General features: G+C 70.4%; 3 protein-coding genes across 5 annotated transcripts; 1 reads left to right on the top strand and 2 right to left on the bottom strand.

Annotated features, from left to right (window-relative positions):
* The first annotated feature begins 93 nt into the window (after nt 1-93).
* Nucleotides 94-7,417, top strand: CNNM4 (cyclin and CBS domain divalent metal cation transport mediator 4). The gene is made up of 7 exons (XM_068662397.1): nt 94-1,625; nt 4,443-4,586; nt 4,675-4,812; nt 5,186-5,355; nt 5,526-5,625; nt 5,948-6,123; nt 6,220-7,417. Exons 1-7 carry the CDS (start codon nt 137-139, stop codon nt 6,412-6,414), a joined length of 2,412 nt encoding a protein of 803 aa, XP_068518498.1. The 5' UTR covers nt 94-136; the 3' UTR covers nt 6,415-7,417.
* Nucleotides 7,163-9,837, bottom strand: ANKRD39 (ankyrin repeat domain 39). Its single transcript, XM_068662421.1, has 4 exons — nt 9,679-9,837; nt 9,440-9,543; nt 8,586-8,789; nt 7,163-8,508 (listed from the first exon to the last, which is right to left on the bottom strand). Exons 1-4 carry the CDS (start codon nt 9,779-9,781, stop codon nt 8,371-8,373), a joined length of 549 nt encoding a protein of 182 aa, XP_068518522.1. The 5' UTR covers nt 9,782-9,837; the 3' UTR covers nt 7,163-8,370.
* Nucleotides 9,838-10,775: 938 nt separating this feature from the next.
* Nucleotides 10,776-17,482, bottom strand: SEMA4C (semaphorin 4C). Of its 3 annotated transcripts, none has more exons than XM_068662395.1 (15): nt 17,289-17,482; nt 16,841-16,973; nt 15,477-15,625; nt 15,306-15,368; nt 15,105-15,203; nt 14,337-14,433; nt 14,127-14,243; nt 13,899-14,050; nt 13,615-13,790; nt 13,388-13,532; nt 13,078-13,300; nt 12,887-13,002; nt 12,640-12,797; nt 12,494-12,564; nt 10,776-12,364 (listed from the first exon to the last, which is right to left on the bottom strand). In XM_068662395.1, exons 2-15 carry the CDS (start codon nt 16,947-16,949, stop codon nt 11,538-11,540), a joined length of 2,502 nt encoding a protein of 833 aa, XP_068518496.1. In that variant the 5' UTR covers nt 16,950-16,973; nt 17,289-17,482; the 3' UTR covers nt 10,776-11,537. The 3 variants fall into 3 exon arrangements, with proteins under 3 accessions (XP_068518496.1, XP_068518497.1, XP_068518493.1); XM_068662396.1 differs by having other exon boundaries at nt 16,841-16,970; XM_068662392.1 differs by having other exon boundaries at nt 16,841-17,482.
* Nucleotides 17,483-20,239: the final 2,757 nt, after the last annotated feature.

Genomic DNA, 20,239 nt, shown 5'->3' with positions numbered 1-20,239 from the left:
CCGCTCTGCGCGCGGAGGGGGCGGGGCAGCGCTGCGGGGCGGGGCGGGGCCTCCCCCTCCCGGGCGGGCGGGCACGGAGGGGGCGTGGCTCCGCCGCGTGACGTCACAGCGAGCGCGGCGGCCGCGAGACCCCAACATGGCGGCGGGCAGCGGGCGGCGGCGGGGAGGAGGCGGCGGCGGGGGGGGGGGGAGCTCAGCGGGGCCGGGACCGGGCGGAGGAGGCGGCGGCGGCCGGGGCCCCGCGTCCCCCCCACCGCTGCTACCGCCGCTGCTGCTCCTCCTGGCGCTGCCCGGCGGCGGCGGCGGCTCCCCGGTGCTGGCGGCGGGGGACAGCGTGATCCTGGGCATGCGGCTGGAGGAGAGCTCCAAACCGGCGGCGGCGGCGGCGGCGCAGGGCCCGATCCGGGTGACGGAGGGCAGCGAGCTCCTGCTGCGCCTCTACGGGCTGGGGCTGGGCCCGCGCACCGGCGAGCGGGTGGCCTTCGCCGAGCTGCGCCCCGCCGCCAACGCCTCGGCCGAAGCCGCCGCCGCCGCCGCCAACGGGAGCTGCCCCGAGCGCTCCCAGGACCTGGTGGTGCGGCCCGGCCCCGCCGAGCCCCGCAGCACCTCGGCGCTGCTCCGAGTGCAGGTGCAGCCGCTGCGCAAGGACGAGAGGGCCAAGACCTACGTGCTGTGCAGCCAGAGGGGGCCCGGGCAGCCCTGGCTGCCGCACCGGGGGCCCGACGGGCAGCTGGTGGTGCTGGAGGAGAAGAAGTCGCTGCTGCCGCTCTGGCTGCAGGTGACGCTGCTGGGGGGGCTGCTGGTGCTGTCGGGGATGTTCAGCGGGCTCAACCTGGGGCTGATGGCGCTGGACCCCATGGAGCTGCGCATCGTGCAGAACTGCGGCACGGAGAAGGAGAAGCGCTACGCGCGCAAGATCGAGCCCATCCGCCGCAAGGGGAACTACCTGCTGTGCTCCCTGCTGCTGGGCAACGTGCTGGTCAACACCACGCTCACCATCCTGCTCGACGACCTCATCGGCTCCGGCATCGGCGCCGTGGTGGCCTCCACCATCGGCATCGTCATCTTCGGGGAGATCGTGCCCCAGGCGCTGTGCTCCCGCCACGGGCTGGCCGTGGGCGCCAACACCATCGTGGTCACCAAGTTCTTCATGCTGGTGACCTTCCCGCTCTCCTACCCCATCAGCAAGCTCCTGGACTGCATCCTGGGCCAGGAGATCGGCACCGTCTACAACCGGGAGAAGCTGGTGGAGATGCTGAAGGTGACGGAGCCCTACAACGACCTGGTGCGGGAGGAGCTCAACATGATCCAGGGCGCCCTGGAGCTGCGCACCAAGACGGTGGAGGACGTGATGACCCCGCTGCAGAACTGCTTCATGATCAACAGCGACGCCATCCTGGACTTCAACACCATGTCGGAGATCATGGAGAGCGGCTACACGCGCATCCCCGTCTACGAGGACGAGCGCTCCAACATCATGGACATCCTCTACATCAAGGACCTGGCCTTCGTCGACCCCGACGACTGCACGCCCCTCAAGACCATCACCAAGTTCTACAACCACCCCGTCCACGTCGTCTTCCACGACACCAAGCTGGACGCCATGCTGGAGGAGTTCAAAAAGGGTGAGTGGTCGGGGCTGGGGGGGGCCAAACACACCGGGGGGACGCGTCCTGGGGCCGCCGCTTGCTTTCTGCCCAGCTCCGGTTGCACGATGCCGGAAGCAAAACTGCGGCCGAGCCTCCCTGGCAGCTCTCCAGGGACGGAGCTGCCCGGCGGCCGCGAGCTTTTTGGGTGCTTTAAGGGGACGAGGGGGCTGCGGAGCCCCCACCGGGGCATGGGGACGGGCAGCGGCCCCGTCTCGGTGCCCGACGCCTCCGGGGATCGCTCCGTAACGGCGCCGGGGCGGCGGAGGCAGAGCAATCTCTGCTGGGCGCCCGCCTCTAGAAGCGCTCTGAGAGTGTTTACTTGCGCCTCGTTTTTAATTATCGGCCCCGGAGGCCCTTGAAACGCTGCTGGAAAATTGCTCCGCTCCCTGCTCGGCTCCACTCCCTTCTCAGGGCCCTGCCCTGCCGCGCGGGACGGCCCCGAGCTTCCTGCTGGCCCCAAAAACCGAGCGCAACCCGGCGGCAGGAGGGGCTGGCAGCAGCTCGGCGCCGTGTCCCTTGGTGAGGGGACAAGGGGACGCCCGACCGGGCAGGGACCCCACTGCCAGGGATGAGGAGCTCTGTGGGGTGACACTGCCGTGACCCCGCCGCTCCTCCAGCTCCCGTTCCGCTCGCACCGGGGGCGCTTGGCCCTGTCCTTGTGGCACACCCCAAAACATTGTCACGGGGACCACGCTGCGGCTCGGTGTCACTTGTGGTTGCGACCACGACGGGATCTCATCACCTCCCAGCCTCTGCTTCTTGTCCCCGATGACCACGAGCCTTCTCGGCCGGTGCTTTTCCCTCAGTTCATCTCGCACCGGGCCAGGATTCCCACCCCCGGCCCCGTTTCCAAAATCCAGCAGAAGGGGAGCGGGGTCAGATTCTGCAGCCGTGCTGCTGGAGCTGGGCTTACGGCTGCTGCTGGCGCCGGCTTTCCCTCTGACGAATCCTTATTAAAGGATTTAAAACGCGCCCGCTCTGATTCCAAAGCCGCCGACGTCCTGCCATGATGTTGCTTTTCATAGCTGGCTCAGGAGCGGGAGGATTTGGGGGGCCCTCTCTGGGGTCACCCCAAAATTCCCGTTCCCTGGGGATGCCGCCCCACCGACAGCCCCAAAACAGATTTCGACCTGTTTTGAGCGGAAGGATAAGGAGAGGAAATGGACCCGCTGTGCTCCTGCTCGTCCTCGCTGCGGGGCACTTGGGGCACTCCCTGGTGCCACGGACACATCCCCAAGGCTGGTACCGGGGTGACAGCTCCTGAAGCAGCTTTGGTGCCAGCCCAGTGCAAATCTTGGAGTGGGGACAGGACATTTCACCCTTCACAACACCGGGGAGCACCAGGGCTTTGCCTGGAGCGGGGCAGGGGCTGTCTGTCCCCTGCTGGCTTCCCACCATGGGCACCACAAACACCCCAAAACCCCGCGGCTGCTTCTTGCACATCCTGGAAGCAGAAAAGTGGGACTTCTTCTCACTGGGTTACACAGCCAGCGAGCGGAGGCCTTGGGAATCGGCCCGTCCCCATCGACCTGGGGACCGTGGTGGCACCGGGGAGCCCTGGAGTGAGCAGCGGGGCCCGTCCCCACCGCGGGCACGCCGCCGTCACGCCCTTTGCTCTCGTCTTCGCTTGGCCCGCGGGGAGGAACCGCGGCCTGACTCATCGGGGCTGGGCCCCGCCGGTGCCGCCGTCCTTTCGCCGCTCCCTCGGGCTGGCGGTGCGGCCAAGGCCGGGGTTGGCACGGCCAAACGGTGACCGTGGGCACGGGCTCCCCTCGGTGCCGTTTTCGCCGCCTCGTCGCAGCGGGGCCGCCCGAGCCATGGGTGTTTGGCTGAAGGAGGAGGAACCGGGGAGCCGCGCGGTGCCCGTCTCTAAAATTAGCCTTTTCCTGGGTGGGAGCGTGGCGATGAGCCGCCCGCAGCCGCCCCGCGCTGAGATTAAAGAGCAGAGAGCCCCGGGGAGGGCAGCGCCGGGCGGGCAGCGCCTGCCCTGGTGGCTCGCAGGGTGCGGAGCGCGGCCGGCTGCCAGCGTGGGGATTTCGGGGCCGAGCCTCGTGCCCAGGGCAGGGAATTCCCGAAGGCGGTGGCCGGCAGCGAGCTTTGTTGGCGAGGTTTTGGCTGAAGCAAGAGAAACGGAGCCTCGTGGCGAGGGGACGGCAGCGCTGGATTTACCCTGAGCCAGGCAACCTGCGCTCGGGGAGCCAGAGGAGTCACCGGGTCAGGGCTGGGGAGGGTTCCTGGGGACCTGGCCCCTGCAGGCAGCGTTTCCCTGCCCTGGGCTCTCTCCCCCTGGGTATTTTGGCTCCGTGCAGCACCAGGTGTCCAGAACGTTCCCTCCAGGCTGGGTCAGCCCAGGTCAGCGTGGCCAAGGAGGCCCAGGGAGGTGGTGGCCACTGGTGGGAACGTGGCTGTGGCTGCGTTGGTTGCCCCGTGGTGCTGGCACGGAGCTGTGCCGATGTCCCCAGGCCCCGGTGACGTGGGACGGTGCCTCCAGGACCCCTCCCCTCTCCTGTGACCCCCCGGCCGAGCCCACGCCCCGAGATGTCCCGTCCCGAGCCCAGCAGGCGCCGCTGTTACGGCCTTAATTACTGTCATTAAATTAGGAAGGAGCGCCCAGCCCAGGGGCTCGTTTCCATTTGTACATCCTTATTGTTCCCTGCCCAGGGTCAAGTGCTGCAGAGGGATGGGCTGGGCCTGGTGGCAGGGTCCTGTCCCCCCCTGTGCTGCCCGGGACCCCCCAGGGCAGTGGGATCGGGGTGCCCGGCGCGTGTCGAGCGTCCGTCCGTGTGCCCGCAGGGAAATCCCACCTGGCCATCGTGCAGAAGGTGAACAACGAGGGCGAGGGAGACCCCTTCTACGAGGTGCTGGGGCTGGTGACGCTGGAGGACGTCATCGAGGAGATCATCAAGTCGGAGATCCTGGACGAATCCGACACCTACAGTAGGTCCGGGGCTCGGCCCCGCGTCCCCGTCGCGTGCCGGGGTCCCCCGGGTGCCGCCCGCCCCCGCTAACGCCGCGCTCCCCGCAGCCGACAACCGCAGCAAGAAGCGGGTGGGCAACCAGAAGAACAAGAGGGACTTCTCGGCCTTCAAGGACCCCGTCAACGAGCTGAAGGTGAAGGTGTCCCCGCAGCTGCTGCTGGCCGCTCACCGCTTCCTCTCCACGGGTGAGTTTTTGGGGGATGCCACTCTCCAGTGGCCTTGTCCTGCCTGGAGGATCCCAGAGGTGGGGAAACGGGGGCACGGCGGTCGCTGCGTTGAAGCAGGAGCCGGGGATTTGGCAGGACACATTGAGGGAGGGGGCTGTGACTACGAGACCCCGCTATCCTCCCACCCTGTCCCCCAAAACGAAAAGGGAAGGGGCTCAGGGGTGGCAGCACTGACACTTGGCAGGGCCCTGTCCCTGCAGGAGGGTCCTGTCACTGTGCTGGTGTCAGTGGGGCCTGGGGTCCCCCTGCTTCCCCCAGTACCCCCCTCCGAGGGGACGGGACGAGGACAGGGAGCCCCGGCAGCTCTGACCCCGTCCCTCCTCGCCCTCAGAGGTGACGCTCTTCACGCCCAACTTCATCTCGGAGAAGATCCTGCTGCGGCTGCTCAAGTACTCGGACGTCATCCAGGAGCTGAAGTTTGACGAGGAGAACAAGAAGTCCCCGCGCCATTTCCTCTACACCAAGAACAAATCAGCCGACTACTTCATCCTCATCCTGCAGGTACCGCCGCTCCTCCTCGCCGCCTGGGAGCGGAGCGGTGCCACCGACCACGCCTGGGGTCCCCGGGGGGAGCTGTCACCCCCCGGGGGGGGCTTTGGGGAGCCTCCTTCCACCCAGCCCAGCGCCGCGGGACGCGGTGTGTGGAGCCTGACCCCGTCTCTCCCTTGCAGGGCAAGGTGGAGGTGGAGGCCGGCAAGGAGTGCATGAAGTTCGAGGCAGGAGCCTTCTCCTACTACGGGGTGATGGCCATCAGCCCGCCTCCGGTGTCGGGTAAGCATCCCCCACAGCGTGGGCAGAGCCCCCCGCCCGTTTTAGAGCTGCTGTTGGGAAGAGGAGGTGCTGGAGGAGGCTGTCCCCAGAGCGGGGGGAACTGGAGGCTGTGGCCAGGCTCCAGTTGGGGACCTTTTGGAGGTGACAGGCAGGGACCAAGCACTCGGGGACACGCCTGTCCCACCACTCTGTGCTTGGCTCCGTGTCCCCAAACCCTACGGGACAGGACTCGGGGCAGCACCACCGGGGGCTCGGCACCGCGGTCACCCACCGGGACCCTGCCCTGTGCCGCGGTGCTGACCCCGTGCCCCCGTCCCCGCAGAGACCCGCTCCCCGTCCCACGTCAGCAGCCTGAACCGCTCGGCCTCCCTGAGCTACCACGAGCGCTCCGACTCCGTCTCGTCCCCCGTGGGCGGCAGCAACAACCAGCTCAACGCCGGCGCCCCGTACGTGGCCGACTTCAGCGTGCGCGCCCTCACCGACCTCCAGTTCGTCAAGGTGAGGCTGCGCGGGGCCGGGGGGCGGCCGGGACCTCCCGGGGGGCCCAATCCTCCACCCCAATTCCACCCCAATCCTCTTCCATTCCCCCCGCAGATCACGCGGCAGGAGTACCAGAACGGCCTCACCGCCTCCCGCATGGACAGTTGTCCCCAGTCCCCGGACAGCAGCGCCCCCAAACCCGACCCGCCGGAGAAACCGGAGCCTGCCGACGAGACCACCAGCCTGCTGAACGAGAGGAACTGCCTGAGCCGCCGGAGCAACCACAGCCCCATGGAGAACTCCATCTGACCCCGGCCGCGGGCCAGGGACGCGTCGGGACCCCCGCAGCCGCCCTGCGGGGGGGACCCTGCCCCGCTCAGAAACGCTCCGGTGGCCACGGAGCGGGTACGGGGCCGCGCCGGCCGCCCAGGGAACGGACGCGCCCGGCGTTCGCCGCAGGCACCCGCGGCGCGGTCCGAAAGGGAGCCCGGTTTTGCTGCTGCTGCTTTTTGGAGACTGATTCCGTGGTTTCAGCGCGGTGGAGGCCGGAGGCCCCGCGGCCGGGCGGACGTTTGTTCGCGTGCAGCTCAGGGAGCTTCAGGTCCCGCGGGCCGGGCCCCCCCCATGGCCTCCCCGGGGGTGTTTTCGGGCCTCCTCCTTCGAGGGCGCTGAGGACAGCCGGGAGACCCCCCCCAAAAAAATAAAACATCAATAAAACGGAGGCGGAACAGGGCGGGGGGTGACTCAGGGAGTGCCGCGGCCCCGGGGCGGGGGGCTCGGGGGGGCAGGATCCGGCACACAGCTAGTGACCAAAGTACGGGCGGGGGGCTCCCCTCCGCCTCCTCCCAAGGAGTTTCTCCGAAATCGCCAGCCGGGACCCCCCCGTCGCTGCCGGGGCTCCCTCCCCACCCCCCCCAAAAAGCACAAGTCCCCTGGGTGACCGCTGTAAGTTATTGGGAGAAGGTTAATTATTTTTGTTAATCGTGTCGCGACTATCAGGTCCTAGGTTCTTCTGCGGGGAGATGCTAGAAATAATAATAATAATAATAATATTAAATCATGATGGAAATAAAAAAAAAAAAAACTTTTTTATTAAATCTTCCTCTATGCAACCCTTTCCCCCCCCGAGAATCTGTATTTATTTTTCGCATCGGGTTTGATTTGTATATTTTGGGGAGGGGGAGGCCGGGCCCGGAGGCCCCGCAGGGGCCGGTGCCGCTGTTGCAGCCTCCCCCCCAGGTTGTGGAACCGACTCTGGAATTTTATTTTATTTTTTTGCCGATCGGGTAATAAAAAAATCTCTATATCTGTATCGTCGGCCTCTTGCCTGCTTTGGGGGGGGGATGGAGGCTGAGAGCTGCCCGCTCGCTTCGCCCTCGGTGCTCGGGGAGCCCCACCGGGATCCTGGGGGCGTTGGAGGGGTGCTGAGCCCCTGAGACCCCCCCGAGGTGTGTAAATACCTGCGGGGGGGTGTCCGGAGGACGCAGCCGGTCTCTTTCCAGCTGCGGGCACCGGGTGGCCGATCACCCCCACCCGTCCCCCCTCAGCACCCTGCCCGGCGCCCCCTCTGCCTGCCGGGATGCTCCTGGGGCTGTCCCTTGTCACCCACCCGCAGGCTGTCCCCTCTGCCTGCCCCAAGCTGCAGGGCAGCACCTGGGGGCAGCTTTTTTTTGGGGTGCGAAGCTGCCTTTTGGCGAGTCCTGGCTCTCCCTCCACCCCGAGCTGCAACCGCAGGACCTGCAGCTCCTCGGAGCGCCCTGACTACATCGGGTGGGCACCCGCGGCCGGATCCGTCCCAAAGCCAGCTGGGCTGGGAGGGGGACACAGAAGCTGTTTTGTTGTTTTTTTTTTTGTCCCAGTGTTTTGGTTTTGGAGGCGATAAAAGGTCGCCGGAGGGGCAGCGACAAGGGCACGCGCCTGTCCCAAAGGAGGACAAAAGGAGGTGCCCCCCCCTGCCCGTTCCATAGCGCCCTGCAGGTCCCCGGGGGGTGGATTGGGACGGGGCCGCGTCCCCTCCCAGGTCCCCGAGGAGCAGCCCCGGCCTCGCTGCTCCCATGTGGGGACAGCGCCGTCCCCCTGCCCTCACACCTCGGCCCCGACGCTCTCCGTGCGCTGCCACCACCACGTCCGCACCATGCGCAGGGGACAGAGAGGCAGAGCCGGGTTTTGGTGCCGGGACCTGGTTTTGTTCTTTTTTTCCAGCGGGGACAGAGCCCTGCAGGTCCCCCCCCACCCCAAATCCACACCGGCCTCACCGCTCCCCCCTCAGCCATCCAGCAGGTCCCGGAGCGCAGGGTCCGCCGTGTCGCAGGGCCGTCGTCCCCGGGCGTCGCGGGCGGCCGCCAGCGCGGGGTCGAGCTGCAGGAGCAGGGCGCAGACGTCCCGGTGGCCACACTCGGCCGCCTGCGGGTGACACCGGCGTCACCGCGGGCATCACCGCGGGTGGCACCGCGGGCGGGGGTCCCGTCCCCGCCACCCACCTTGTGCAGCCCGGTGCGGCCGTCCCCGTCGGCGGCGGCGGGGTCGGCGCCGTGCTCCAGCAGGAGCCGGACCACGGGCAGGTGGCCGCAGTAGCAGGCGCGGTGCAGGGCGGTGGCACCGCCGGGCGTGCGGGCGTTGCAGCGGGCACCGCACTGCAGCAGCAGGCGGCACACCCCCAGGTGCCCGTTACGGCTGGCGTAGTGCTGGGGGGGGCAACGGGGAGGCTGAGCGGCTTCTCCCCCCCCCCGGTAGCCGGTGCCCACCCGGTGCCCCCTCCCCAGTTCTGCCCCCCTCGGTACCCGGTGCCCTCCTGGTGTCCCCCCTCCGGTGCCCGGTGCCCCCTGGTGGCCTCCCCCACCTCACACCCAGTGCCCCCCCGGTTCCTCCCCCGGTACTCGGTTCCCCCCCCGGTTCCTCCCCCCCTGTACCCGGTGCCCTCCCCGTTCCCCTCCCGGTACCCAGCGCCCCCCCAGCTCCTGCCCCGTACCCGGTGTGCCCCCGGTTCCGCCCCCCAGTGCTCAGTGCCCACCCGGTTCCCCCCCCCGCCCGGTACCCGGTTCTCCTCCAGGTACCTGTTGTCCCCCCGGTTTCTCCCCACCCCCCCCGGTATTTGGTGCCCCCCGGTAGCCGGTTCTCCCCCCCAGTACCCGGTGCTCCCCCAGTTCCTCCCCCGGTCCCCGGTGCCCTCCGGTGTCCCCCCCCCGGTCCCCGGTGCTCCGCCGGTTCTCACTCCCCCCGGTACCCGGTTCCCCCCCGGTTCCCTCCCCCATTCCCCGGTGCTCTCCCGGTTCTCCCTCCCCCCAGCCCCCCGGTGCCCCCCCGGTGCCCCCCCGGTGCCCGTTGCCCCCCGTACCAGCGCGGTGTACCCGGCCGTGTCGGTCTCGCTGGGCTCCCCCCGCCGCTCCAGCAGCTGCAGCACCCGCGCCTCGTCCCCGTCCCGCGCCGCCGCCCAGATCCCTGCGGGCAGCGGCCGGGCTCAGACCGGGGGCACCGGGAACCGGCACCGGGAACCGGGACCCGGCCCCCCCCGCCCCCCCCAGCCCCCCCCTCACACCCCGCCTCGCCCCCCCCAGGCCCGGCCCGGCCGCGGACCCCGCTCGAAGTCCATCTCGGCCAGGCTCTGCCTCACGCCCGGCACCGCCGCCCGCGGGGGGCAGCACGGCCCCGGGGGGGAGCGGCGGCGGCCCGCAGCCATCGGCCGGGGCGGGGGGGGGCGAAAGGAGCCGAGCGCGGCCGAACGGAGCCAAGTGGAGACGAAAGGGGCCCGAGTGAGAGACGAGCAGGGCCGAAGGGAGCCGAGTGATTCCGAAGGTGCCCGAACGGTACCCGAGCGGTTCCGAAGGGAGCCCGGCAGAGCCGAAGGGAGCCGAGCGGCACCCGAGTGGTTCCGAAGAGACACGAGTGGTCCCGAAGACACCTGAGTGATTCCGAAGGCACCCGAGTGGTTCCGAAGGGAGCCCGGCAGAGCCGAAGGGAGCCGAGCGGCACCCCGAGCACTCCCGAAGGCTCCCGAGTGGTCCCGAAGGCTCCCGAGTGCTCCCGAACTCACCCGAGCACCCCCTCGCCCGATCCCCGAGCGCCGCAGCGCATGCGCACTCCCCCACCCCTCCGGCAGGGGGCGCCCCCTCCCCTCCCCTCCCCCCCCCGGTGCCCCCCCCGGTGCCCCCGCCCCGTCCCCGCTTCCCACGGCCCCGGGGCCGCCGCCTGGCTCCGGGCCCAGCTCCCAGGCCCCGCCGGGACCCGGCTGCGGCTTCCGGCCCTCTCCCTGCTTCCCGGCAGGGCCCCCCCACCCCCCCCCGGGGACCACCCCCACCCCAATCGGGTCCCTACCGGGGGGGGGGGCACCGGGCTCGGGGCCAGCCCCGGGCAGCCGCAGGCCCCGGGGGGCGGCCGGGCCCCCCCCGGCCTGGGAACGGCGCCGCGATGCCCTTTTATAGCCCCGAGCGCCGCCGTTTTCCATGAGCTCAGCACCCGGGGGGGGGATGGGGGGGGGGCCCACACCCCCCCCCCAGCACCGGACGCAGCCCCGCTTTTTTCTCCTTTTTTTTTTTTTTTTTCCTCCTTTTTATTATTAATATAAAAATACTCGGGTATTTACAGCAAATAAATATATTTCGGTAACAAATAAATTACACTGGGGGAGGGGGGGGGGGTTATACAAAAGGGGCCCAGGTGGGCGGCGTGCAGGGGGGGGGGCAGCAGGCGGGGGGGGGGGGGTATTTACAGCCGGGCCCCCCCGGGAGGGGGCGGATAGAAAAGTTCTCAGGAAGGAAAAAAACCCGAAAAGTCCTCGTGGAGGCGGCCGAAAAGGCCCGCGGCGGGACACGGCGGGGGGGGGGACACGGGGCACGGCCCCCAAGGCGGGTCACCGTCCCCAAAACTGGTCCCAAGGCCCCGGACGTGGCCCCCGCTGTGCCACGGGGCCCCAAGCAGGCTCCAGAGCCCGGGACACGGTCCCCAAGCCTTGTCCCGGTGCCTAGGACACGGTCCCCAAAATGGGTGACCGTCCCCAAGCCCTGTCCCTGGGCACAGGACACAGTCCCCAAGGCGGGGCGCGGTCCCCAAGCCCTGTCCCAATGCCTGGGACGCAGTCCCCAAGCCTTGTCCTGGTGCCTAGGACACGGTCCCCAAAACGGATCCCGGTCCCCAAGCCTTGTCCCGGTGCCCGGGTCACGGTTCCCAAAGCCAGACGCAGCGCCCAGGGCGCAGTACCGACGGTGGAGGTGGTGACACGGGGACGGCCGAGCCCCAGCGGTGTCACCCGAGGCAGGCAGGACGCGGTGCCCAGGTGGCTGCCGGTGCCCGTGCCGCGGTCCCGAGCCGGGTGCCGCTTGCCCGTGCTGCAGCCCCAAGGCGGGTGCTGGCAGCGGGGCGGCGTTCCCCGCGGCGGGCGCCGGCGTCCTGGCGGCGGGTGCCGGGCCCTGAGGTAGGTTCGGCTGCACGGTGGCGGCTCAGACCGACGACTCCTCGGGGTTGGAGTCGGGCAGGGGCTGGCGCTGCTGCAGTTTGCGCCGCAGCTCCTCGGCCAGGTCGGCGCAGGGCGGCCGCTCCTCGGCACCCAGCGCCAGGCGGATGTAGCCGTTGGAGGAGGAACCGCGCAGGGGACCCAGGTGGATGCGGGTGGGCGAGTGCAGGGGCTGCCCGGGGATGGCGCTGGGCGGCGAGGTGGCGCCGGGGGGGCCGCCGTTGCGGCAGACGGCGTGGCCCGGCACGATCTTGAGCGAGCCGTCCGAGTAGTAGTAGCTGGCCGGGTCCCAGAGCTTCTCGTCCGAGTCGGAGGCGGCGCTGGGCACGAAGCGCGGGCTGGGGGGCTCCTTGGGCAGCTCGATGGGGTACACCAGGGTGCTCTCGATGGCTTTGGCGCCTTTGCCCAGCTCCTCCCGCAGCCGCCGCCAGAGCGAGAAGACCACCAGCACCAGCACCAGGCACAGGGCGCCCAGGCACACCGCCACCACCCACACCAGCCCCAGGCTCTCCAGCGGCGCCCGCGTCTCCAGCGGCACCCCCGGGCCGGCCAGCACCGCCACCCGGTACACCTCGCTGCCCAGCCGGGCGCCCTGCTCCTCCGAGTAGCAGCGGTACGTGCCGCTGTGCTGCGCCCCGGCCCCCGGCACCACCAGCGCCCGCAGGCGGGCGTCGTGCAGCACCAGCGCCTGCTCGGCCGCCAGCGCTCGCCCCTCGAAGGTCCACAGCGCCTGCGCCAGGTTGGAGCCCAGGCGGCACGTCAGCACCAGGTCGGTGCCCGCCACCACCGTCACGTTTTTGGGGATGATGGGCCCTGGGGGAGGAGAGGGGCGAGTCAGGAGGGGGGCGCACAGCACCGGGGGTGTCCCCTCCCGTGCCACGTGCCCTGCCACCCCCATGACATGTCCCCAACATCCCGGCTCCACGCGGCGCAGGGTCTCACCTTGCTTGGCCACCTGCGGCAGGGTGCAGGCGCGGGTGTCGGAGCTCAGCACGTCCTGGACCAGCTGGGACCTGCGGGAGGAGACGGTGGCGGAGGTGAGGGGGGGTCCCGCAGCACAACGGGGAGTCCCGCGGGCACCCCCTTACCCGTTGAGGCCCTCAGTGCGGACGCAGAGGCTGGCGTTGCGGCTCCAGGCGCAGTACGGGTCCCGGGCGAGGACGCAGTCCGTGCAGGACTGGTAGCGGCTGCAGTCGGCCAGCGGCAGCTGGGCCACCTGGAAGCGTGAGCCGGCGAAGAGCAGCTTCTGCGAGGGCAGGGACAGGCGGGGAGGTGACGCTGAGGTGACACCGCGCGACGCCGCGGCCCCCAGCCCCTCCCCGCGGCACCGCTCACCTTCCGACCCGCCAGCACCAGGCTCTCCACGGGCTGCGCCGGCTCGAAAACCTGCAGCTCCTCGACCAGGTGGACGTGAGCGCCCAGGTTCAGCGCCTTGTGCACCCAGCCGTCACCTGTGGGCCGTGGCAGGAGGTGAGGGGCGTCCCCACACCTCCCCTGCGTCCCCCCCCGGCCGCCCGGCAAGGTACCTGTGCCGATGAAGAGCACCTCGTAGATGGTGCCGTCCAGCCCCGACACCCGGTCCACCACCAGCTGGGTGAAGTTGGCGTCCTTCTTGAGCAGCAGCGGGCGCCCGCGGTGGGGCAGGATGGGCTCGTCCATCAGCGGGTGCTTCTTGGCGAAGTTGAGGGTGTTGTCGGGCAGCTCCAGGGAGCTGGCGAAGCCGTTCTGGCGGTGCCAGTCGGTGATGCACTGGGGACAGACGGCGCCGTCAGCACACAGCCGGCCCCCGTGCTCCCCCCCTCTGCCACGGCCCCGTGCGCCCCCCCCAGCACTCACCGCCCCGGGACGGGGGCTCGGCACCTCGTCCGAGTAGCGGCCCCACTTCTGCGCCTGCTCCCGGTACTCCTTGTAGGGCCCCTCGAACGCCTTCTTCACCTCCAGGATGTGGTACCGGCAGATAGCCGAGACGTCCACGTCCCCCCTGCAGGGACAGTGAAGGTTTGGGGGGGCACCGACCACGGGGAACCCCCTGGGGGCTGTGGGGCCGCTTCCCCTGCGCTCACCAGCGGGCCTGGAAGACCCCAAAAAACGTCGTGTCCTGCCAGTCGGCCCCGGGCAGGGTGAAGACAGCCTGGAGGCGGTTGAAGTGGAGCTGCTGCTCGGGCGCCGAGCACACCAGGCGAGCCTTGAGGAAGGTCGTCCACTTCTTCTGCAGCGTGCGGGCACCGCCGACATCCCCCTGGGCACCGAGCGGGCGTCAGGGCAGCACCGGCGCCTTTGCCAGCTGCACCGAGCCCCGCCGGGACAGCACCCCGCGGTGGGGGACGCCCCCCCCCCCCCCCCGTACCTTGCAGACCCTCGCCACGCGGGCCACCACCTGCTCCGCGTAGCAGTCGTACTCCACCGCCCGCTCGCTGAAGAAGAAATAAACCTTGTCGTCGTCCCCCGTGCTGCTGGCTGCGCTCTCCTGCACGTACGCCGAGGCCACGAAGTGGGGCTCTGCGGGGTAAAAGGAGACGGGTAGCAGCAGGCCTGGGGGGGAGGCCGTGCCCCCACCCTGGGAGCCCGGTGTTACCGTTGAGCCAGGAGGTGAGGTACTCCGTCTTCATGGAGTAGTGCGGGCCCAGGTTGCGGAGGATGACGGGCTCCGTGCCCAGAAAGTTGTTGAAGGTGGCCGAGTACAGCTCGCCGTCTGCAAGGGGGGGGTTAGGGGGGGGTTAGGGGCAGGGTGGGCACCCCCCGAGGCCGCAGGGGGGGGCAGGGGGTGCCCCACGGTGCCACCTACCCACGATGAGGCCGGTGTGTCCCTTGGTGGGGTCGTACGGGCACTTGCCCTTGCCATCCTCGAAAGCCACTTGGTCCAGGGTGAAGCCGGACAGCTCCTGGGGGCACAGGAGTGGGGGGGTCAAACCCCCTCCCCACGTCACGTCCCCCCCGCGCCCAACCAGCCCCAGGGCACGGGGACAACCCAGGTGACCCCCCTGGGGACAGGGACACCCCTGGATGGCCTTCGTGGGACAGGGACACCCAATGGTGCTCCTGGGGACAGGGACAGCCTTGGATTGATGCTCCTGGGGACAGGGACAGCCTCAAATGATGCTCCTGGGGACAGGACATCCCCAAATGATATCCCTTGGGACAGGGACAACCCCCTAAAGACCCTCGTGGACACAGGGACGCCCCAAATCATGCTCCCAAGCATGGGGGCACCTTCAAATGATGCTCCTGGGCATGGGGACATCCCCAAATGATATCCCTTGGGACAGGGACAACCCCCCAGAAGACCCTCCTGGACACAGGGACCCCCCCCAAATAATGTTTCTGGACACAGGGACGCCCCCAAACGATGTTCCTTGATACCAGGACACCCCCAAACAATGCTCCTGGACACGGGGACCTCCCCAAAACGAAGCTCCAGCACCAGAGGGGGCTGCCCTGGAACCCGCAGCCTAACACAGAGGCCCCAGGCCGAGGCTCCCAGCAGGGGGAGCAGCACTGGACGTGGCTGGGTTTTTTGGGGGGGGGTCCCTCGGGGTGGGGGGGCCGCACTCACGATGTAGGTGCACTTGGGCTGGAAGGCGTAGGTGCCGCAGGCGTAGAGGTGGGAGCTGTTGTAGCTCTGCAGGAAGCGCACGTAGTTGAAGCAGTCGGTCTGGGGGGGGGGCAACACACGGTTAATTGATGAGGGGGGGGGGCGGCACGCAAACTGGGGGTGCCCCACACCCCCCCCACAGCCCCCTCCGCGCCCCCCAACCTGGTTGTTTTTGCCCTTCTGGATGCACTCGGCTTTCTTCTCCACGGGGGCCTCCCAGGAGATCTGGGGGGGGGGGGAGAAAAGGGGTTAGCAGGAGGGCTCCCCCCCGCTGCTCCCCCCTTAAAAAAAAAATAAAAATCCCCCCCCCCAAAGCTCCAGGGGGGGCCTCACCGCCGCCTTCAGCTCCACGGTGCCGGTGGCCAGGGCGAAGACGGCCTCGCGGGCCCCCACGTAGAGCAGGGCCTCGGCCTCGTCCAGCGTCAGCGTCAGGTAGTGCGAGACCCCCCCCCGCGAGAAGCGCTTGGCCGCGTCCTTCAGCTCTGCGGGACAGCAAATTGGGGGGGTGGGGGGGTCGTGGGGACATCGGGGCAAGGCCACCGCCATCCCCATGGCCGTCCCCACCCCCAGGCCGCGGGTGGGCACCGCTGGCACCCCGGGGCACCCGCGGCCCCCTCCGGAAGCCCCCCGGCCCCCCCGCGCACAAAGGGCTCTTTGTCACCGCTGCAGGCGCTGGCGGTGCCGGGGAACACAGCGGCCTTTGGTGAGACCCCGCGCCCCCCCCCCTGAGCCCCCCCTGCCCGCCCCCAGGCCAGGCCGAGCCCGTAGAAAGGCCCCATTGACAGGGCAGGCAGCAGGGCCCCGGGCGGGGACGGCACCGGGACGGGGACAAGGGACAGGGATGGGGGCACTGGGGGGGGCCTGGGCACACCACAGCGATGGGGGGCACAGAACAGGGCCGGGGTGCTTGGGCACGGCACGGGGGGCACAGTGTAGGGACAGTGGCACGGCACGGGGACAGGGGGCAGGGTATAGGAACAGGGTGTGGGGGCAGCACAGGGACAATGGCACAGGAAAGGGACGGGGGGGTCTGGGGCACGGGGACTTGGGCACAGGGGGGGCTCGGGTATGAGCACGGGGCGTGGAATGGGGACAGTGGCACGGCAAAGGGACAGGGGCTGGGGCATGGGCACGGCACGGGGACACAGTGTGGGGACAGGGGTGTTGGGGACAGAGCAGGGACACGGGGCAAGGAACGGGGACAGCAGCGTGACAAAGGGACGGGGTCTGGGACACGGGCATGGGACACGGCACGGGGACGCTGGCACAGGACAGGGACAGGGGGCACGGGCACGGGGACATGGGGCACTGGCATGGCACAGGAATTGGGGACAGAGGGCACGGGGATGGTGCAACGGGGCACGGAAAGGGGACGTGGGGTGCTGGCACAGCACGAGGATGGGGACAAGGGACGTGGCAAAGGGACGGGGACATAGGACACCGGCACGGCAAACGGCTGGGGGTCCCCGGGTGCTGGCACAGCACGGGGACAAGAACACGGGGCACAGCAAAGGGATGGGGACAGCGGGGCTGGCATGGCACGGGGACAGGGACACAGCACGCGGCACAGATGGGGGACACGGGGTGCTGGCACGGCCAAGGGATGGCACCTCGGGCGCTGGCACGAGTGACAACGGGGGACAGGACAAAGGGACGGGGACCCGGGGACCCGTTCTGGGGGGGGTTATGGTACTCACCCGCGTAGGGGACGGTTTTTCGGGGCACGGCGCTCCACGAGGACCCCGGGGTGGCGCTGGGGACGAGTGCCAGCAGCGAGGCGAGGGCCAGCAGCGAGCGGGGGGCCATGGTGCCGGCAGGGGGGGTGGGCTGCTTTTGGGGAGGGGAAACGGGTTGGGGGGGGGGACACCCAGCCCTGGTCAGGGTTACGGGGCGTCACCCCCGGCGGTGGCGGCGTCACGCGGGCGGCGCGGGGACAAGGCGGGCATTGAGGGCCGCGCGTCACGAGGCCGGGGCACCCCACGCGGGACGGGGTGGGGGGGACACGAGGCGTGGGGTCGGGGTCCTGGGGGGGCCTCTTTGGGACCCCCGTGGGCGTGCGGCCCCCCCGGGCTCAATCTGTCCCGGTGGCAGAGACCCCTCCCCGCTCCCTGCTGGTGTTTGGGTGCCCCCCAAGCCGCTCCCTACCCTGATGGGGGGGTGCAGCCCGCGGTGCCCCCCACCCTCTCCGTCCCCGCGGTCACTCCTCCGGCCACTTCCCGCCCTGACGCATCCAGGCGGGTCCGGGGGGGGCCACGCAGGAGGAAATGGGCCCTTCCTCTTCCTCCCCCCCCTCCAGGGACAGCCTCACCCCCCCGTCCCGTGCCCCCCCCCCCTCCCCGGCAGCAGCCCCAGTACCCCAGGGGTGCCCCCGCTGCCCCCCACCCGGCGGGGCAGGATGCGGCCGGGCGAGCGAGCGGGCGGCCGGGAATTGTTCTGCCCGGCCGGGGGAAGCAGGAAGCGGGGGGGGGGCTGGGGAAGGGTTTCCGGGAGGGTGGGGGGCCGGGAAGGGGCCCCCCACGGGCGTGGGAACGGGGGACGCCCCGGACGGGCTGCCCGTGGCAGCTGGGGGGGGGGGGAAGTAGGAGGAGGGGGTGCCCACGGTATGGGCACGGTCAGGGGGTCAGGAGCACGGGTGGGGGGGTCACGGGCATGGGGGGGGGGGCATGGGCATTTTGGGGTGCCAGGGGCATGGTCGGGATGCTATGGGTATGGTCAGGGTGCCACCAAGAGCAGTGGCAGGGTGCCACAGGCAAAACGGGGGGGGGTTATGGGCATTTTTGGGGTGCCGGGGGCACGATTAAGGTGCCGTGGGCACCGTTGGGGTGTCACAGGCAGGACCGGGGTGCCGTGGGCATGGTTGAGGTGTCACGGGCACAGCCCCAGGGCCAAGAGCAGGGTCTGGGTGCCACGGGCAAAACTGGAGTGCCAGGGGCACCGTCGGGGTGCCAGGGACATTGTCGGGGTGCCAGGGGCACAGCCCCAGAGCTAAGAGCAGGGTCATGGTGCCACGGGGAAAACCAGGGTGCCACGGGCACTGTCGGGGTGCCACAGGCACAATCGGGGTGCCATGGGCACAGTCAGGGTGCCATGGGCACAATTGGGGTGTCAGGGGCACGGTCGGGGTGCCATGGGTATGGTTTGGGTGCCACAGGCACAGCCCCATGGCTAAGAGCAGGGTCTGGGTGCCATGGGCACAACCAGGCTGCCGTGGGCACAATCGGGGTGTCACGGGCACAATCGGGGTGCCATGGGCACAGTCAGGGTGCTGTGGGCATGGTCGGGGTGTCACGGGCACAATCGGGGTGCCATGGGCACAGCCCCATGGCCAAGAGTGGGGTCTGGGTGCCTTGGGCACAACCAGGCTGCCGTGGGCACAATTGGGGTGTCAGGGGCACGGTCGGGGTGCAACAGGCGCAGCCCCAGGGCCAAGAGCAGGGGCGGGGTGCCGCGGACACAATTGGGGTGCCATGGGCATGGTTGGGGTGCCATGGGCATAATTGGGGTGCCACAGCTACAGCTGCAGGATCACGGCACAAGCGGGGTGCTGCAGGCATGGTTGGGGTGCCATGGGCACAATTAGGGTGCCAGGGACACAATTGGGGTGCCAGGGGCACAATTGGGGTGCCCTGGACACAATTGGGGTGCCAGGGGTGCAATTGGGGTGCCAGAGGCACAATTAGGGTGCCGCGGGCACTGTCGGGGTGCCGCGGTCCCGGTGTCCCCGTCCCCCCGCTGCAGGCACAGGACACCACCAGGGGGTCCCAGCGGTGCCATCCCGGGGGTCCCCCCCCGTGGGGCCGAGCCCCCCGCCCCCCCCCCACCCACACCCCTCGGGGGGGCCCCACCGCCAACAGCGGGGCCGGGGCTGCCGGTACCGGGGGGGGGGCGCACGGAGGGATCGGGGCGGGGGGCGCGCTACCGTCCGCGGGGGGGGGGGGTACCGACAGCACCGGGGGGGGGAGAAAAGGGGGCTTGGGGGGGGAACAAAGCGCCTCCCCCCTCCTCCCCCCGCCCCCGCGGCTCCGCCACAACAATACCGGGGCGGGGCGGGGGCAACCGGGGGCGGCGGGGGGGGGCGGAGGAGGAGACGAGGGGGCGGAGGGGGGGGGGGGACTCACCTCGGGGCGCGGCGGGGGCGGGCGGCCCCCGGGGGGGGGGGCGCGGCGGCGGCGGGGGGAGGAGGAGGAGGAGGAGGAGGCGGCGGCGGCGAAGGCTCGGGGCGGCGGCGGCGGGAGCGCGCCGCGCGGCTCCGCTCGGCCCCGCCCCCCCTGACGTCACGGCTCGAGGGGAGGGGGCTCCGGGGGGGGGGGGGGTCGGTCCGAGGGGCACCGGCACCGGGAGGAACCCCGGGACCCCCCCCCCGCGACCCTCCCCGCGCACCCCCCGTTAGCGCGGCGCCGCCCTGGGGACACCCCCGGGGGGACCCCCCCACCCCCAAACCCCCCTCAGACCCTCCGCAAACCCCCCAGCCCCCCCCCACGGACCTCCCCCCACCCCCCCTCAATCTCCCCAAGACCCCCCCCAATCCCCAGGCCCCCCCCCGGGGCTCCCCATCCCGCGCAGGACGGAGGCGGCACCAGAAGCTCGTTGGGGCGGGGGGGAGTTTATTGGGGGGGGGGCACTCCGGGGGGCTGCGCCCTCACCCCGAGCACCCCGGGGGGGTCCCGGCGCCCCCCCCCTATGCCAGCAGCCCCTGCCACTTGATGTAGAGCCCCAAACCCTTGTGCAGCCCCCTCCCCAAATGGCGGTCCGGCTGCGGGCACAGACCCTCCAGGTGGTCCTGCAGGGACACACGACGGGGGGGGGGTCAGGGACACCGAGGGGACACCGAGGGGACACTGAGGGGACACCGAGGGGACCCCCGGGATCCCCAATGCCCCCCCCTCGGGGCTGCCTCTCACCCGCTGCCCACCACGGCGTTGGCGAGGTGGTGAGGCTGTGGCTCATGTGGCAGGCCGGCGGGGTGCAGGCAGGTGGTGGCACCTCGGGGGTGTCCCCAAACCCCCCCCCCCCCATGTCACCCTCACCCCGTTGGCCCCCAGGGGTGCCCCCACCTCCTGCTCGGGGTTCTCGTGCTCAGCGGGCAGCCCGTGGGG

The sequence above is a fragment of the Anas acuta genome, chromosome 27 (assembly GCF_963932015.1).
Source record: "Anas acuta chromosome 27, bAnaAcu1.1, whole genome shotgun sequence".
In the NCBI taxonomy this organism is placed as follows: domain Eukaryota; kingdom Metazoa; phylum Chordata; class Aves; order Anseriformes; family Anatidae; genus Anas; species Anas acuta.
Note: the sequence above shows the minus strand (reverse complement) of the source record. Positions and strands in the feature narration are given on the sequence as shown.

Coding starts and splice junctions, on each gene's coding strand:
- CNNM4 (XM_068662397.1), top strand. CDS start 137: ATGGCGGCGGGCAGCGGGCGGCGGCGGGGAGGAGGCGGCGGCGGGGGG. Junction 5,356..5,525: donor ACTTCATCCTCATCCTGCAG/GTACCGCCGCTC, acceptor TCTCCCTTGCAG/GGCAAGGTGGAGGTGGAGGC. Junction 5,626..5,947: donor CAGCCCGCCTCCGGTGTCGG/GTAAGCATCCCC, acceptor CCGTCCCCGCAG/AGACCCGCTCCCCGTCCCAC.
- ANKRD39 (XM_068662421.1), bottom strand. CDS start 9,781: ATGGCTGCGGGCCGCCGCCGCTCCCCCCCGGGGCCGTGCTGCCCCCCG. Junction 9,544..9,678: donor CGAGATGGACTTCGAGCGGG/GTCCGCGGCCGG, acceptor CGCTGCCCGCAG/GGATCTGGGCGGCGGCGCGG. Junction 8,790..9,439: donor CGGCCGGGTACACCGCGCTG/GTACGGGGGGCA, acceptor TGCCCCCCCCAG/CACTACGCCAGCCGTAACGG.
- SEMA4C (XM_068662392.1), bottom strand. CDS start 16,949: ATGGCCCCCCGCTCGCTGCTGGCCCTCGCCTCGCTGCTGGCACTCGTC. Junction 15,369..15,476: donor CCGTGGAGCTGAAGGCGGCG/GTGAGGCCCCCC, acceptor CCCCCCCCCCAG/ATCTCCTGGGAGGCCCCCGT. Junction 15,204..15,305: donor AGAAGGGCAAAAACAACCAG/GTTGGGGGGCGC, acceptor CCCCCCCCCCAG/ACCGACTGCTTCAACTACGT.